The sequence below is a fragment of the Canis lupus genome, chromosome 6, assembly GCF_048164855.1.
Source record: "Canis lupus baileyi chromosome 6, mCanLup2.hap1, whole genome shotgun sequence".
Lineage (NCBI taxonomy): Eukaryota > Metazoa > Chordata > Mammalia > Carnivora > Canidae > Canis > Canis lupus.
Window position 1 is genome coordinate 16,106,517 of NC_132843.1, and position 15,410 is coordinate 16,121,926.

At 34.3% G+C, this 15,410-nt stretch overlaps 1 protein-coding gene across 6 annotated transcripts in view; it reads left to right on the plus strand.

The window, feature by feature from the left end:
- RBBP8 (RB binding protein 8, endonuclease) overlaps nucleotides 1-15,410 on the plus strand; it is a 100,837-nt gene that overhangs the window by 29,486 nt on the left and 55,941 nt on the right. For 4 of the 6 annotated variants that reach the window (XM_072829015.1, XM_072829017.1, XM_072829016.1 and 1 more), the window contains one exon: nucleotides 8,893-8,935. The exons of the other annotated variants lie outside the window; for them this stretch is intronic. In XM_072829015.1, coding sequence (XP_072685116.1) covers nucleotides 8,893-8,935 — 43 coding nt within the window. The remainder of the gene's footprint in view (nucleotides 1-8,892; nucleotides 8,936-15,410) is intronic. 6 annotated transcript variants of the gene reach the window in all.

A 15,410-nucleotide genomic window follows, 5' to 3' on the forward strand; every position in this document is an offset into this window, starting at 1 on the left:
GCTTGAACTATCATCAGTAAATGGCCAGTCTTATTTTACTTGTATTCCATGTACTTCTCAATCCCTCTTTCAGTCAGTCATTTTGGCGTCTCTGACATAATTAATTTATAAATACTTCAGTATGTATTTCCAGTAGGCTTCTTTTTTTAAAGATTTTATTTATTTATTCATGAGAGAGAGAGGCAGAAACAGTCAGAGGGAGAAGCAGGTCCCATGGAGGGAGCCCGATGTGGGACTCGATCCCGGAACCGCAGGATCACACCCTGAGCCAAAGGCAAATGCCCAACTGCTGAGGCACCTAGGCATCCCTCCCGTACGCTTTTTTTTACCAAATAAATCTGTTATCACACTAACAAAACAATTTATTAACATCTAATATCTAATAGATGAAAGAGTTCAAATTTCTACAATTATCTAAGGTGTCTTTATATTTGGTTGTTCAAGTCTGAATCTAAAAGACCTCTTCATGTTATATTTGATTACTGTATATGTTATTTTTGTATTTCTCTTATGAGATTAAGCATCTGCTTATGTTTAAGGGTAATTTATATTTTTTATGAATTTTTATGAACTTATAACAATTTTACAAATTTATAACAATTTTTATGAATTGTTATATACCTTATTGCTCACTTTTTAGGATTCTTGGCCTTTCTCGTCTCAATTTCTTGGAGCTGTTTAGTTGACTGAGGCAGATAATTGACTTCAAATATTTTAAAAAATGGAAATTCAAAATTGTACTGATAAAGATCTAATTTTAAAGTGAACTATGCTCATGGTCATATGTCCAAGGATAAATATGAATATTTTAAATTAATTCGCTCTTCTTTTGACTATACGGTTTTCTCCCAGAAAATCTAGTATAAAACATTGAGGAACAATTCTGAGTTTTAATACTGACTTCCTATTCATTCAGGGAGTAGTAATTGGATTATATGCTAGGAATGATAGGAGTTGCTGAGGATACAGCAGTGAAGAAGACATAGTGGGTTTTGGGGCTTTGTATTCTTTTTTTTTTTTTTAAAGATAGACATAGAGAGAGAGGGGGGCAGAGACGCTGGCAGAGGGAGAAGCAGGCTCCATGCAGAGAGCCCGATGCGGAACTCGATCCCAGGTCTCCAGGACCACGCCCTGGGCCAAAGGCAGGCGCCAAACTGCTGCGCCACCCAGGGATCCCTTCTTTTTCTTTTAAGGAAAATGTTTATACAATGTAATTGCATAATGAAATGATAGCAAAAATAAGTCACATACAAGAGAGTCTTTGTAATCCTAATAGCATCAATATAATCCACTATATGCACTACTTTTAAAACTGGGGAGGAATAAACAGTCTTCCAATTTCTGTTAAAGAGCTGCAATATCTTCTTTTTGGTTTCCCATACTGTATCACATAGGTTTACCAATAAGAACAGCTTTAAGTTTATTATGGGAGTGTTACTGCTGCATATTATAAAAGTTATTACTCTTTGAGACCTGGAAGTGAAGCAAATACAATACTTTGAAGTAATTTAAATAGGACCAGATGTACTTGAGTTAGTTACTAATAAGCATTTGATAGAGAATTAACATTCTGCTGTCTTCAGGCATAAAGTTAAGTTCTTTATCCTTCAAATAATTACTTTCTGTTGTTTTATAACTGGTTTGAAGAAGATCATAAGTTTTTATTAGGCAGAGTAACTATCTTACTCATCTTTACATCTCTGTAGGTAAGAGTGCTTGGCACAGAGTAAAAAAAATAATAAATGATATATGAATGAATTACATAGTTTATAGCTTGGTCAATGGAATATTTTCGTGAACATCAGTATTTTAAATCCCATAACATGAAAATATCAGCATTTTATATTTATTTTAAATGCTGAAATACTTTACTACCCATCAAGCTCCATCAAGCTCCAGGCAGGGAGCCTGATGCAGGACTGGATCCTGGGACCCCAGGATCACGCCCCGGGCCAAAGGCAGGCACTCAACTGCTGAGCCATCCAGGCATCCCACATTCCTAGTTTTTTGTTTGTTTGTTTGTTTGTTTTAAAGATTTTATTTATTTATTTATTTATTTATTTATTTATTTATTTATTTATTTATTTATTCATGAGAGACAGAGTCAGAGACACAGGCAGAAGGAGAAGCAGGCTCCATGCAGGGAGTCTGACATGGGACTCTATCCTGGGTCTGCAAGATCACGCCCTGGGCTGAAGGCGGCACTAAACTGCTGAGCCACCTGGGCTGCCCCTCATTCCTAGTTTGCTTTCTTTCTTTCTTTATTTATTTATTTATTTTCATTCCTAGTTTTAAAAGAAATTTGTGTCGCTTGTATTGTGATCAATGTATATAGTGTTTTATATCTGGCTTATTTTTGTTATTATTTCATTTAAACTCTGCTTGCTTTTCCATGTTGTGCATAATCATTTTAGAATTTTTATATATGCCCATTTAAAATTGAGCCACTGGGATGACTGGGTGGCTCAGCAGTTGAGCTTCTGTGTGATCCCAGAGTTCCAGGATTGATGTGGACATCGGGTTCCAAATGGGGAGCCTGCTTCTCCCTCTGCCTATGTCTCTGCCTCTCTGTGTCTCTCAGGAATAAATAAAATATATTTTAAAAAATTAAAGAAATAAATAAAAATAAAATTGGGCCAGTTTTATTTTTAGGATCTTATTTTAACAGGGATAAAATATTTGGCAGATTTCTTCTTCAGGTTCCTCAGTGTTTCAGGGTCTTCAGAAGATAACTATTTTATGATGAGGAAGAGTCAGGAAAATAAATAATACACTTTTTATAAGAAACAACATGCCATATTCATCAGATTATAAAACATATAAAACTCACAAATATTATATGGCAATAATTATTTTCAATTGTGTGCTCATAGCTATGCCCCAATACTCATCACATTCCCAAGAGAGAGAGTTTGTATACACTGAAAATATTGAGAGGAATATAACAATTTTTAGTATGTTTAGCTAATATCTGTGTCTTATGAATGGTAGGTATTAGATATATGTGTGAATTGATGAGAAGGTAATTTCTGATATCTTAGAATACTAGATTAATCAGGGTACTTTTTCCAATTTCAGAATCATTTTGGATTCTTAAAGGTGTTGAATGAGTACTATTTTTAAAAAAGTAATGTTATTTTAGGGCAGCCCTGGTGGCTCAGCGGTTTAGTGCCGCCTTCAGCCCAGGGCCTGATCCTGGAGATCTGGGATCGAGTCCCTGCATGGAGCCTGCTGCTCCCTCTGCCTGTGTCTCTGCCTTTCTCTCTCTCTCTGTGTGTCTCTCATGAATAAATAAATCTTAAAAAAAAAAAAAAAAAGGTAATGTTATTTTAAAACATTTGGGTTTAGGGACGCCTGGGTTGCTCAGTGGTTTGACGCCTGCCTTTGGCTCAGGTGGTGATCCCTGGATCTGGGATCAAGTCCCGCATCAGGCTCCCTGTGAGGAGCCTGCTTCTCCCTCTGCCTCTCTCTCTGTCTGTGTCTCTCATGAATAAATAAATACATCTTTAAAAAAAAAAAAATTGGGGGTTTAGATGAGGCAAGTTTGCTGAAAGCAGACTTTTTCTTTTTGAAAGCAGACTTTTTAAAGCATAGTTCTTTGTCAATGTATTCCACATAGTTCCATATAAAATTAGATCTTCCAACTGTGTGATAAGATCAAAGACATGCCTGAAGGGTACTTAATTTTTTTTTAAAGTGGGGGATCCACTTGGAGAAACCAGTATAAGAGGCTATTTGAAAGACATCAAACATGGACTTGTCCAGACTTTGCAGGTTTTGAAGTATATATAGGAATCAAAATTGACTCATTATTTTTAAACCTTTGTGTCAATTTTAAAAAGAGAGAGAAAAGAAATGTTTTGAACGAGAGTACTTGAATATATAAGTTTTACTTAGATATCCAAGGAAGTCTACCCACCCATACATAGGCACTAACATGCATCTGAATACCCACACTGTATCTTAAGATGTTTTTTTCCCTCATTTGACCAAAACATGATAAAATGGTAACTAAAACATGCCATATACAAAACAGTTTGTACATTAATCACAAGAATGTATTAAGCTACATGCATTTCTTTTTAAAATGAGAAAGAATAAAGTCAACCTCTGTTGAAAAACTGTAAAGGAGACCATTTTTGTTGGAAAATTCTGGAAACATTTGTGACTGAGTTTTTATATCTTGTATCCTTAGGATAATTGTATCCTTTCATGATTGTTCCCTTTAGTGTTTCGTGTTCCTTTTGTGGCAAATGCTGCTACTATCAGGGTCAAAAACAAGTTGTTACAGATAAATGTTACTGATAATTTGTTAGAGCATGTTTTATGTTTAATATAATTTAATAGAAATTTCAGAATTTGTTAAATTTTAAAGGTTTGAATGAAGTATTTGGGTGCAATATTTTTTTTTTCTTTTTAAATCTTTCAGTATCAAGTTTATTACTTAAAAGCACAGGTAATAAAATAGAAGTTAGAATGTTTATTTTTCAGAGTGCTACCATTTTATTTTTCTTTATTTTTTTAAAGATTTTCATTTTTAATTAATCTCTACACCCATTGTGGTGTAGAGGCACCTTAGAATGGCACCATTTTAATAAATAGTCTCTTATCCGTGCCGGGTTCTACTGTCAGCATCTCATCTAATAATGTTTTAGTAAATCTGAACATCAGTTTCTTAGAAAACTAGGCAGGTTTTTCAGGACAAAATTGGAACCCCTTTTGAAGAAATAGGAAACACTAGGGGCGCCTAGCTGGCTCAGTCAGAACATGAAACTCTTGATCTCAGGGTTGTGAGTTTGAGCCCCATGTTGAGTGAGGATTACTTAAAAAGAAATAAATAGGAAACTGTAGAGGTTCTCATACAACAGGATAAATACTTTTTGATTCAGTTCTGGACTATTTCATTTATTTCCTCAGATGTTTCGTCAAAAATTCCTAAAAGATAACATTTATATTAAGACTATATAAATAAACAGTGAAAGGAATTGCATGCAATTTTGGTCCATGACATCAGTGTCATACTCATTGTTAAGAATTCTATCAGCTCTCACATCTATTATTTTTCCATTTGTGTTAACATCTATAAGTTCAATTGAGTCTACAGAAAGTAACTTATCCATTTTGAGATAATTAAATCTTAAGACCAAACAAAACATAAAGTCAAGATTTTTTACTTTGGTATTGAAATAACTTATTAGGGCCTTTGCAGAAATACTAATAGTAATATTTTGGTAGAAATTAAATTGCTTGAGCTATATACACAAAACCACTATTTGCCAAGAAAAGTATTATTAGGCTTATTCAAAACCATAAGTAACTTGTTTTGAAGTGACAATACGAGGATGCCTGGGTGGCTCAGCTGTTGAGCATCTACTTTTGACTCAGAGCATGATCCAAGAGGCCCGGGATCAAGTCCCACACCAAGCTTCCTGCCTGGAGCCTGCTTCTCTCTCTGCCTGTGTCTCTGCCTCTCTGTGTCTCTCATGAATGAATAAATAAAATCTTTAAAAATAAATCAATAAAGTGACTCAATCAATATACGTACACCATATATGGATTGGATTGTTCTGGGTAGACAACTAAAATAAGTAAAAAATTAACAATGATTTTTATTTTGTTTATAATAAATTCTTGCCTCATTTCTAAATTCTTTTTTTTTTTTTTTATTTATGATAGTCACACAGAGAGAGAGAGAGGCAGAGACATAGGCAGAGGGAGAAGCAGGCTCCATGCATCGGGAGCCTGACGTGGGATTCAATCCCGGGTCTCCAGGATCGCACCCTGGGCCAAAGGCAGGCGCCAAACCACTGCGCCACCCAGGGATCCCCTCATTTCTAAATTCTTATAAATTTGTGTCATTGTTATAACTATACATATGGGCCCTTAATTCTTTCATTTCTTCTAATATTCGTATGTTAGCCAGTGTAGGGTTAATTTGTAGTACAGTGCTTAGTCTTGTGAATGCTGTTTCCTCAATAGGTATCTCAGGTTGCCAGTGTTACAATCCCAAATACTTTGCCGAACAGACTACCTGTTCATACAGGAGCTGCATTGTTGTATAGCCTCATTCCTTCCGATGGGTGTGGAGCAGGATTAAAGCACACTTTATAGGGGTTCTAATTGTAGATGCCTAATTGACTTGATGAATAGCAAATGCTAAAATTTAAACACACACACATATACATACATACATAAACCTGTTTCAGGGCTGATCTGCGTGACAGAACAAATGCCTCACAGGTGTTGAATGCTTGTAAGATAAAAGAGTACTCTTTCCATATTTCCCAAGAATTTTCTTTTGATGTTTATATGGATTTTGTATCTCATTGTTTCTTTTCTTAAAATGGCCATGGCAAGAATCCACTTCATGTTTGGCTGCACTGAATTTTAGAAGTCAGCTAAAATTAAAAATAAGAAAATCTATCAATAAGTAAATTTTCACACACTTTGGGAAGAAAAAGAGTGAAAAACTGCTGACTTCAGTTTTTGGCCTAATCAGGTCATAAGTTCTTAATTCTTCAAAATGATTTGATGATTTACTAAAGTAATTTCAGGTTCTCATGCATTTGTCGTTACCTGAATTTGTTTGACAAATGGAAAAGATTAAAAAATCGTACCAGTTTTAATCCTTGACATTAAAATATTTTCCTTTATTATTATTTTTTAAGATTTCATTTATTTGAGAGAGGGAGATTGAGAGAGCGATAGAACACCAGCTTAGGAAGAAACAGGCAGAGGGGAAGGGAGAGAGAGGCAGGCTCCCCCCACCCACACACACACTCCTGCAGCAGAGAGCACAATGTGGGGCTCGATCTCAGGACCCTGGGATCATGACCTGAGCTGAAGGGAGACACCTAAATGACTGAGCCACCCCGTCCCCCTATTATGTTTCATATTTTAATGGTCTTCCAACTCTTGGGGCTGATCTTTTTCCATAAATTTTTTTAGCTTTTTATTTTAGCTTGTCGTAGGTTCACATGAAGTTGTAAGAAATAATATCAAGAATTGTCCTGTGCTCTGTCCAGGGAGGCATCTTTTATAACTGTAGTATAATAGCACAACCAAGAGATGGACACTGATACAATTTACCAACCTTATTCAGATTCTTCTAATTTTATATGCATTCACTCATATATGTGTGCACCGTGTTTTCTATGCAGTTCAATCACATAGATCCTGTGACTACCACCAAAGATCTCTCACACTGCTTTTTAAAATTCCTGACCCCCTTTCTCCTATCCCTACCCCTCCAGTTTGTGGCTACACATAATCTGTTTTTTATAATTTTTTCCTTTCAAGAATGTTATATAAGTACAATCACATAGGATATATTCTTTGAAATTGGCTTTTTTTTTTCAGTCTGCATAATTTCCTTGGAAACCATCCAAGTTGTTGCATGTATCAGTAGTTCATTGCTTTTTATTGCTGAATATTCCATTGTGCTATAAGTATGCACCAGGTTTTTTTCTTTTTAACAGTTGCCTTGGTGAAGGACATTTGGGTTGTTTCTAGTTTGGGGCTATTATGAATAAAGCTTCTGTGAACAGTTGATTATTTATAACTTTTTTTACTTTTCATAATATTCGTTTATTCAAGTTTTAAGCTTTAAAAATAAGTAAAATTGTAGTGTATCAATTGAACATTTCCTGGAGGTAAAACTTGTATCCACAATTGGGAAAATTGTAAAATACTATAAAGATTGATTTAGGAATCAGAAAAAGTAAACACAGAAACCTTTTCCTTCCTTTATGATAATCACATTGCAGAAAATAGAGGTCATAGAGAAAATAGAAAACCAAATTGTTTAGTGTTGCTAAACAGACTTTTTTTTACCTAATGCTTTTGATAACTGTATTATTCCATCAAGTGTTTATATCATATTTTACTTAAACATATCCCTATTTTAAGCATTTTATATTGCTTTAAATTTTTCAATATCCTTTGTGACTATAAGTTTTTCTGGTTTGGATTATATTCGTAGGTTAGAATCCAAGAAATGAGATCTTGATGAAAGAGTCCTATTACATATTGCTAAATTGCTTTCCAAAAGAATTGTATCAAATTTGTAGTATCTCCAGCAAAGTATAGGAGTATAGTTTCATAACACTTTTATCATATTAGGTATTATGATCATAATTTTGCTAAGTAATTGTTTTGGTTTGAATTTATAGTTAGTTGCTAGTAATGTTGGATAGCTTTTCATATTTGTTTAATGATTGTTTTTCTCCTTTTGTTAATTATTATTTCTGAAAATTAGAGATGTCACCCTATTTTGTTCATATCCTTCTTTGCAATTTCAGTGCTCTTCAGCCTACTTTCTTCACAATAACTACTTGAGTTCCATAGGCAGAGATCTTTTCTTGTGTTTCATGTCAGATTCCATTAAAATTAAAAATACATAGAACAGCTATCTTGAGTGTTCTTTGTTAAGTACTTTAGTGTAAGCAGTTTTGCTCCCTGTCCAGGACTTCCTGCCACAATCTATTTTAATCCCAGAAGACTTGAGCCTACATAAGCACGATTACTGTTAGCAAATACCTAGGCTATGTCAGAACATAGACCTTCGTTTATAGTGAACCTCTAATTATATGCTTGCCCCTGCTATTATAAAGGAAGTAACTCACTTTAGGTGGAGAAAATTTCATTCTACTTAGCTGTCACATAGTAGACTAAAAGCAGTAATGTTGCAGATATACTTTTGTGACCTCAGGGTACAAGTAAGGGAAATACACTCTCCAAACTAATGGGACCTGGCTCATTATTCAGAGCCCAGAGTTGAGTGACTTAATAGTGTAGCATTAAACTCATAAAGAAACTCAGATCAACTGCTTTGGAGATGATGAATGTATAAATAAAATACTGTGGGGTTTTTTTTTTTTTTTTCTTTTTCAGGTTTACAAGTAAAAGTAACCAAACTGAAAAAGGAACGAATTTTGTAAGTATCAGTATATAACACTGATTTCTTATTTTTAAAGCAATTGACACTGATGTTCTATTTGACCTCAGTGTCTTATTTATAAGAAATTAGCTTTACAGCATGGACCTTGGATAGTTGACAATGAATTTTTCAAAATTCTAAGGTAAAAAGAATAACTTAATTTTGAGTATATCTTAGTTAATATTTGCATGTATTTATATTTTAATATAATTTTTATATGTTCACACATATAAGTTTGTATGTATATATAATTTTTTTCCATGAAGTACTAAGATGAGAGCTGTTCTAGACATTCATTTTTGATCTATTAATGACATTCTTTTCTCAGCTGTGATTAACACCTGGACTGCAAGAAGGGAGCAGAATAATTCTGGGATTTCTGAACTGATAAAAGAAATGGGAACAAATGAGACCCCTTTATTAACCAGTGTGAAGTTACCAGAGAGTCCCTTAAATTGTTTTGTTGGTTATTAAGCCTAGAATCAGATCTGATTTTCTAAGTCAGAAGCAGATCTTATTCATGGTTCTTTACATCTTCCACATTCTGGGAATCTGAAACATATGGAGTCATAGAATATTATTGCTCATAACAAAATTAATATCATCGTGACTAATATTGCATTTGCTTTATGGTGTATAAATACCATTGGGCCTCCGTTATTTCATATTCCTAAAGCTTCTAAGGCTCTAACCAAAATCTGAAGTTAACAACCACCCATCAAAACACACCCAGTTGTTTTTCTCCATTATAATCTGAAAATGAAAATTGGAAAGTTTCTTTCATACCTAGAAAATCATGTTTGGGAGATGACTGAAATTCAGAAATATAAAATTATAAATTTCATCTCTATCAAACTGAAAGTTAACTAGAAATATGGTATGTCAATCTCACACACCTCCTGATTTGATGCACTAAGAAGAGCACATTACTCCAGCCCATGTTTTGTCATGCGGAGACACAGAAAACCCAAGTCGAAGGACAAATTAACTGGCCAGTACTTTTCAAAGATGTCAGGACTGTGAAAGACAAAGAAAGTTGGACAAACTGCCCCAGATTGAAGGAGACATGACATGAAATGCAGTGTAGGGTCCTTGATTAGATCCTGGACCAGAAAAATGACATTAGAGAGACAATTGGCAAAATTTGAATAAGGTCTATAGATGTATAGATTAGTTCATAGTATTGTATCAGTGTTCATTTCTTGATGTTCATAATTGTATCATGGTTATACAAAATGTTAACATTTTGAGAGGTTGAGTGATAGATATACAGGTACTCTGTTCTATGTTTGCAACTTATAATCTGAAATGATTTTAAAATGGAACATTTAAAAAAATTTAAAAATTAATATTCATCCCCTGAATCTGGAGAGATCATCTTCTCTTTAAGCAGCTGTTGCATATTTAAGAAATTCAGCATTCTTTTAGCAAGGAATGAGAAAGAAATAGCTATTGGACAGGCAACCAAAAATGTCACTATAGTTAGACTAGCCCTATTCCTACAGTTTAGAGAGTAGTTGCCAGTGCAACTTTTGAGGCATGATTTCCTTTTATGGCACAAATTACCTTCTGTTTCTGTGGGCAATAGGGATATTAAAAACTCCAGCTCTTTAGTGTACTTTAGTTAGTATTGATGGTATCACCTTATGTTTATATATGTCAGAATTATCTGAAGAGTTGCAGAAGAAAACTCTAAATGTAAATTCTTCCAATAATAAGAGTTATTCTAAAAATAAATATTTTGAAATTGTGTCAAAAGAGAAAAACAGGATCATTTTCTTGCTTAAGTAAAATTTCTCTTTTTAATCCACTTGAAATAAAAAAGGGGAAACATCTTTGTTTTACTTAGAAATAAATACACTTCTTTTCAATGGTGAAAATATTTTGAGTCATTTGAGATTTAAAATTATAAAATGTATTTATTGTGTTGTTGCCATCCTCATTTTTATTTATAGCCCAGCTAGTTTTGGTTGCTACAAACATTGTTAATCAGAAAATAAGTACCATACCAAACTTGTTCCCTCTGGCCTTTTTTCTTTTTCTTCTTTTTTTTTTTTTTAGAGAGCATGTGCAGCACATGAACAGGGGTTGGGGGTGGTGTGCAGAGGGAGAGAGTGAGGGAGAGAATCTTAAACAGGCTCCACCTCAGGGTGGAGTCCAACTCAGAGCTCAGTCTCACCACCCTGAGATCTTGACCTGAGCCAGACTCCAGTCAGCCCCTTAACTGAATGGGCCACCCAGGCGCTCAACTTCTGGCCTTTTCTAATATCAAAAGTGTAATGTTTCTGAGTTGATTAGTAGTTAGAAAATGAGTACTTTATATTGTACCTTGGTTTCATGTTAATCTTGTTAATGCTGGATTAACAACCATTGATTAGAATGACATCTTTTTTTTTTCCCTTAAGATTTTATTTATTTATTCATGAGAGATACAGAAAGAGAGGCAGAGACACAGGCAGAGGGAGGAGAAGCAGGCTCCATGCAAGGAGCCCGATGTGGGACTCGGTCCTGGAAATCTGGGATCAGGCCGTGAGCCAGAGGCAAACACTGAGCCGCTGAGCTACCCAGGTATCCCAGAATGACATCTTTTAATCAAAATGTTGGTCACTTTTAAGAAGCAGTACTGAAACACAGAAATTACTGTGTTTGTGATTTGATTACACATTTTAAGTTGCATTCACAACATGTTTTTAAAGGAATTTAGTTTTATTAAAATGGATTCTTCGTGTAGACCTAGTAATTTTCTAAAATACTACTTTTTTTTTTAAAGATTTTATTTATTAATTCATGAGAGACACGTAGAGAGAGGCAGAGACATAGGCAGAGGGAAAAGCAGTCTCTGTGCAGGAAGCCTGATGCAGAACTCAATCCCAGGACCCTGGGATCATGACCTGAGCCAAAGGCAGAGGCTCAACCACTGAGCCACTCAGGTGCCCCAAAATATATTACTATTTTAAATCCTAGATTTATAACTACAAGGTAGACCTTGAATCAGAATCATTTCCCTGCAGTTGAATGGTAACACATAATTAGAAGCCATCTAGATTTGCTTATCACAAATGTACATTTTTATTACAGACTTTTTACACAAACGTATTTCTCCGTATCTATAATCAATCAGCCACATGAAAAACTTCTTAAATTTGTAAATGATTGCTGAATTTTACTTTCTCAAAAATAATCTATCACAACAACTTTGAATTTTAAAGAGTGGAAACAAAGCTGGTTTTTCAATAGCTGATAATAATGCCTTCATTTGTAAGTTTACAGAGTCATTTGATCATCTTAGCAACCTTCTAATACATATTGTAACTGCTTTGTACCTGTGTACCTCAGGTAGCTTGGGGTGTACATTTTGGAAGCACAGGTAAGTTACTGAATTCCCTGAGTAATCAGAGAATTCATGAGGTGCTCTATTTTGTAGTAAGTTAAATCTTTGCATTGTGAGATCAGGAACTTGAGCTTGACTATATTACCATAATCCCCCTATATCGGTATATTTTACAGTATACAGTGAGGGTGTAAGAATAATCAAGATGTCTTATCTCCATATTGTTAGAATAGCTATATTTATAAGATAGGGATTCCCCGGGATGCCTGGGTGGCTCAGCAGTTAAGCATCTGCCTTTGTCTCAGGGCGTGTGATACCACGAGATTGAGTCCCCTTTCGGGTTCCCTGCATGGAACCCACTTCTCCCTCTGCCTATGTCTCTCATGAATGAGTAAATAAATAAATCTTTAAAAAAGAAAAAAGGGATTCCCTATCCTTCGATATTCCCACCTGGAAAAAAGCAATTAGAAGAGGAATTAATTATACCATATTTTATTCATCACTTGGTTGTTTCAGATATGTGCTTTGATGATAGTTCTTGCACATAGTTCATGGTATTCTCTTACACAAATTCATTTATAAAACTAAACATGGGAAAATGTCAACAGCTGAATATTGTGAGATTGTTTTTGAAAAGTTATACTTAAGCCAGGTCCGCCTGATTGTTTTAACCTGCTTGTGAACATGGACTACATCTCTTTGCCAATGTATATCCATACTTACCAACTGATTAACTGTCTTAATAATCAATTCATGAATCTGATCATCCTATTTATTTGCCATTCTTTTTTTTTTAAGATTTTATTTAATTATTTGAAAGAGAACATGGGATAGAGAGGGGAACATGAGCAAAGGGAGGAAGCAGAGGGAGAAGCAGATTCCCCGCTGAGCAGGGAGCCCAATGTGGGGCTCGAACTATGACCTGAGCCAAAGGCAAATGCTTAACTGACTGGGCCACCTAGGTGCCCCTGCTTTTCTTTAAAGAAAAATAATAACTACTTTAATTTTCACTGAGGAAATATAAAAATTAACATTTACCATATTCAGTTATCTAGCTTTATAGTAAAGATAATTCCCCTTTTAGCTGCCAAGAAATTTAGAAATTCTAAACCAACAAATAAACTAACCACCAACAAATAAATCCCTTTAAATTATTTTTTTAATTTTTAAATTACAAAGAAAAAAAATCCTGCAGTTGTACAGGACTGTTTTCATACTTTTAATTTCTTAATTAATAAAATTTAATTAAAATATATAAAATTTATTTATATATTATTTATATATATTATATATTTTATTAATTAAAATTAATTAATTAAAGTTTTTTCCACATTTACATGCCAGTTATTATTTACATGCTATTTATTTAAAATATTCATTTACCTCAGAAAAACAGAAGGTTGCCTACTAGGAAAATGATACTAAGTCTCTAGTAAGAGTGTTGCTTGTGGGATAGATACATTGAGCTTACCTTATATAGGTGAAGTTGGTTAGTTAGTCACTAACTTCCTTTGGATGAGTTCTAAGGTAAACCTATCTTACAATATATTTCACTTGTAATTACCTGGATGGCTCAGCAGTTGAGGGTCTGCCTTTGGCTGGGGTCTTGATCCCAGAATCCAGGATCAAGTCCCGCATCAGACTCCTTGTGAGGAGCCTGTTTCTTCCTCTGCCTTTCTCTGCTCTCTCTCTCTCTCTCTCTCTCTCTCTCTCTCTCTCTCTCGCTGTCTCGCTGTCTCTCATGAATAAATAAATAAATTCTTAAAAAAAAAAAAAAAACAAACGGGGATCCCTGGGTGGCTCAGTGGTTTGGCACCTGCCTTGGGCCCAGGGCGTTATCCTGGAATTCCAGTATCGGGTCCCACATTGGGCTCCCTGCATGTAGCCTGCTTCTCCCTCTGCCTGTGTGTCTCTGCCTCTCTCTCTCTCTCTGTCTCTCATGAATAAATAAATAAAATCTTTAAAAGAAAACAATATTTTTCACTCAATTTTTTTGAAATTGCATGACTGTTTTTTGTACCATTTAGAATTCATCAATTTGCTTTCTTAAAGAATTTGTTAAAATATCCTTATAATTAGTAGAAACCTGTTGTTTACCACTGAGTTGACATGAATATTTAATTAAGTAATTGAGGTTAGATTTAATTTGAACTTTGGCCATCAGTCAGTCTGGTTTTAAAACAAATTCCATTATGTTCTGAATCATTCTAAATAGAAACAATGTATAGATGTAGGAAAATCAGATATTACATTACTATTACAAGTTTTCTCTTTTCATAATTTAAGAAAAAAGTTTTGCTATGAACTTTTCATTCCTTGAGAGAGAGTGTGTCTAAGTCTTTAATATATGAATCTGGAATGTAATATTTGATATATTTTTATGATTTAAATTAAATAAATTCAAATTATTTTTAGCAGCTAACAATCTGTTAACTTAGAAAATGTGTTCAGTTGTTCCCCCTAATTCAGACAAGTTTTAAATTTGGTTATATTTGTTAAATACTTGCAAAGTAGGATCAGCGAGAGCTTGATGTACTGCATCTGAATTAAATACATTTTCTAGAAGTATTGGAAAATATGGCGGGGTTTTTTGATAATTTTTTTTGATAATTTTTTTTAATTAAGTGAGAAACTGCCAAATTAATGAGTTTCAGCTATCACCATATTATTCCCCAGGTTTTGGATATCTACATATGCTACCAAAACCATATGCAGTAGGCGGTTATTCTTAGATGTATTGATTTTTCATTTCTCATTCAATGTCAGCTGTTCAACCAGCATGATGAGGTATCCTCTGTATTGGGTATCTGGCATTTTACTTAGTTTGACTCTGTTTTGCTACCAGTGATATTACAGTCTAACCATTTTGACATAATCATTCTGACATCTACTTTTTGTAAGTGGACTGGTTTGTCATCATTTGATATTTTAGACCCTTGGGAGAACTGGGGAAGATATTTCAATCACAGTATTATCTTTTTCAGCTTCAAGACCATACAGAAAATCCCAGTCAAATACCTAATTGGTTTTCTTAGAATTAAATGATATGTATACTTTATATAATAATGTGATTTTTAAAAATATGGAGGAATAGAATAAGACACTAACTTGGAAAGAAATTAGGTAATCTAGGAGAAAATT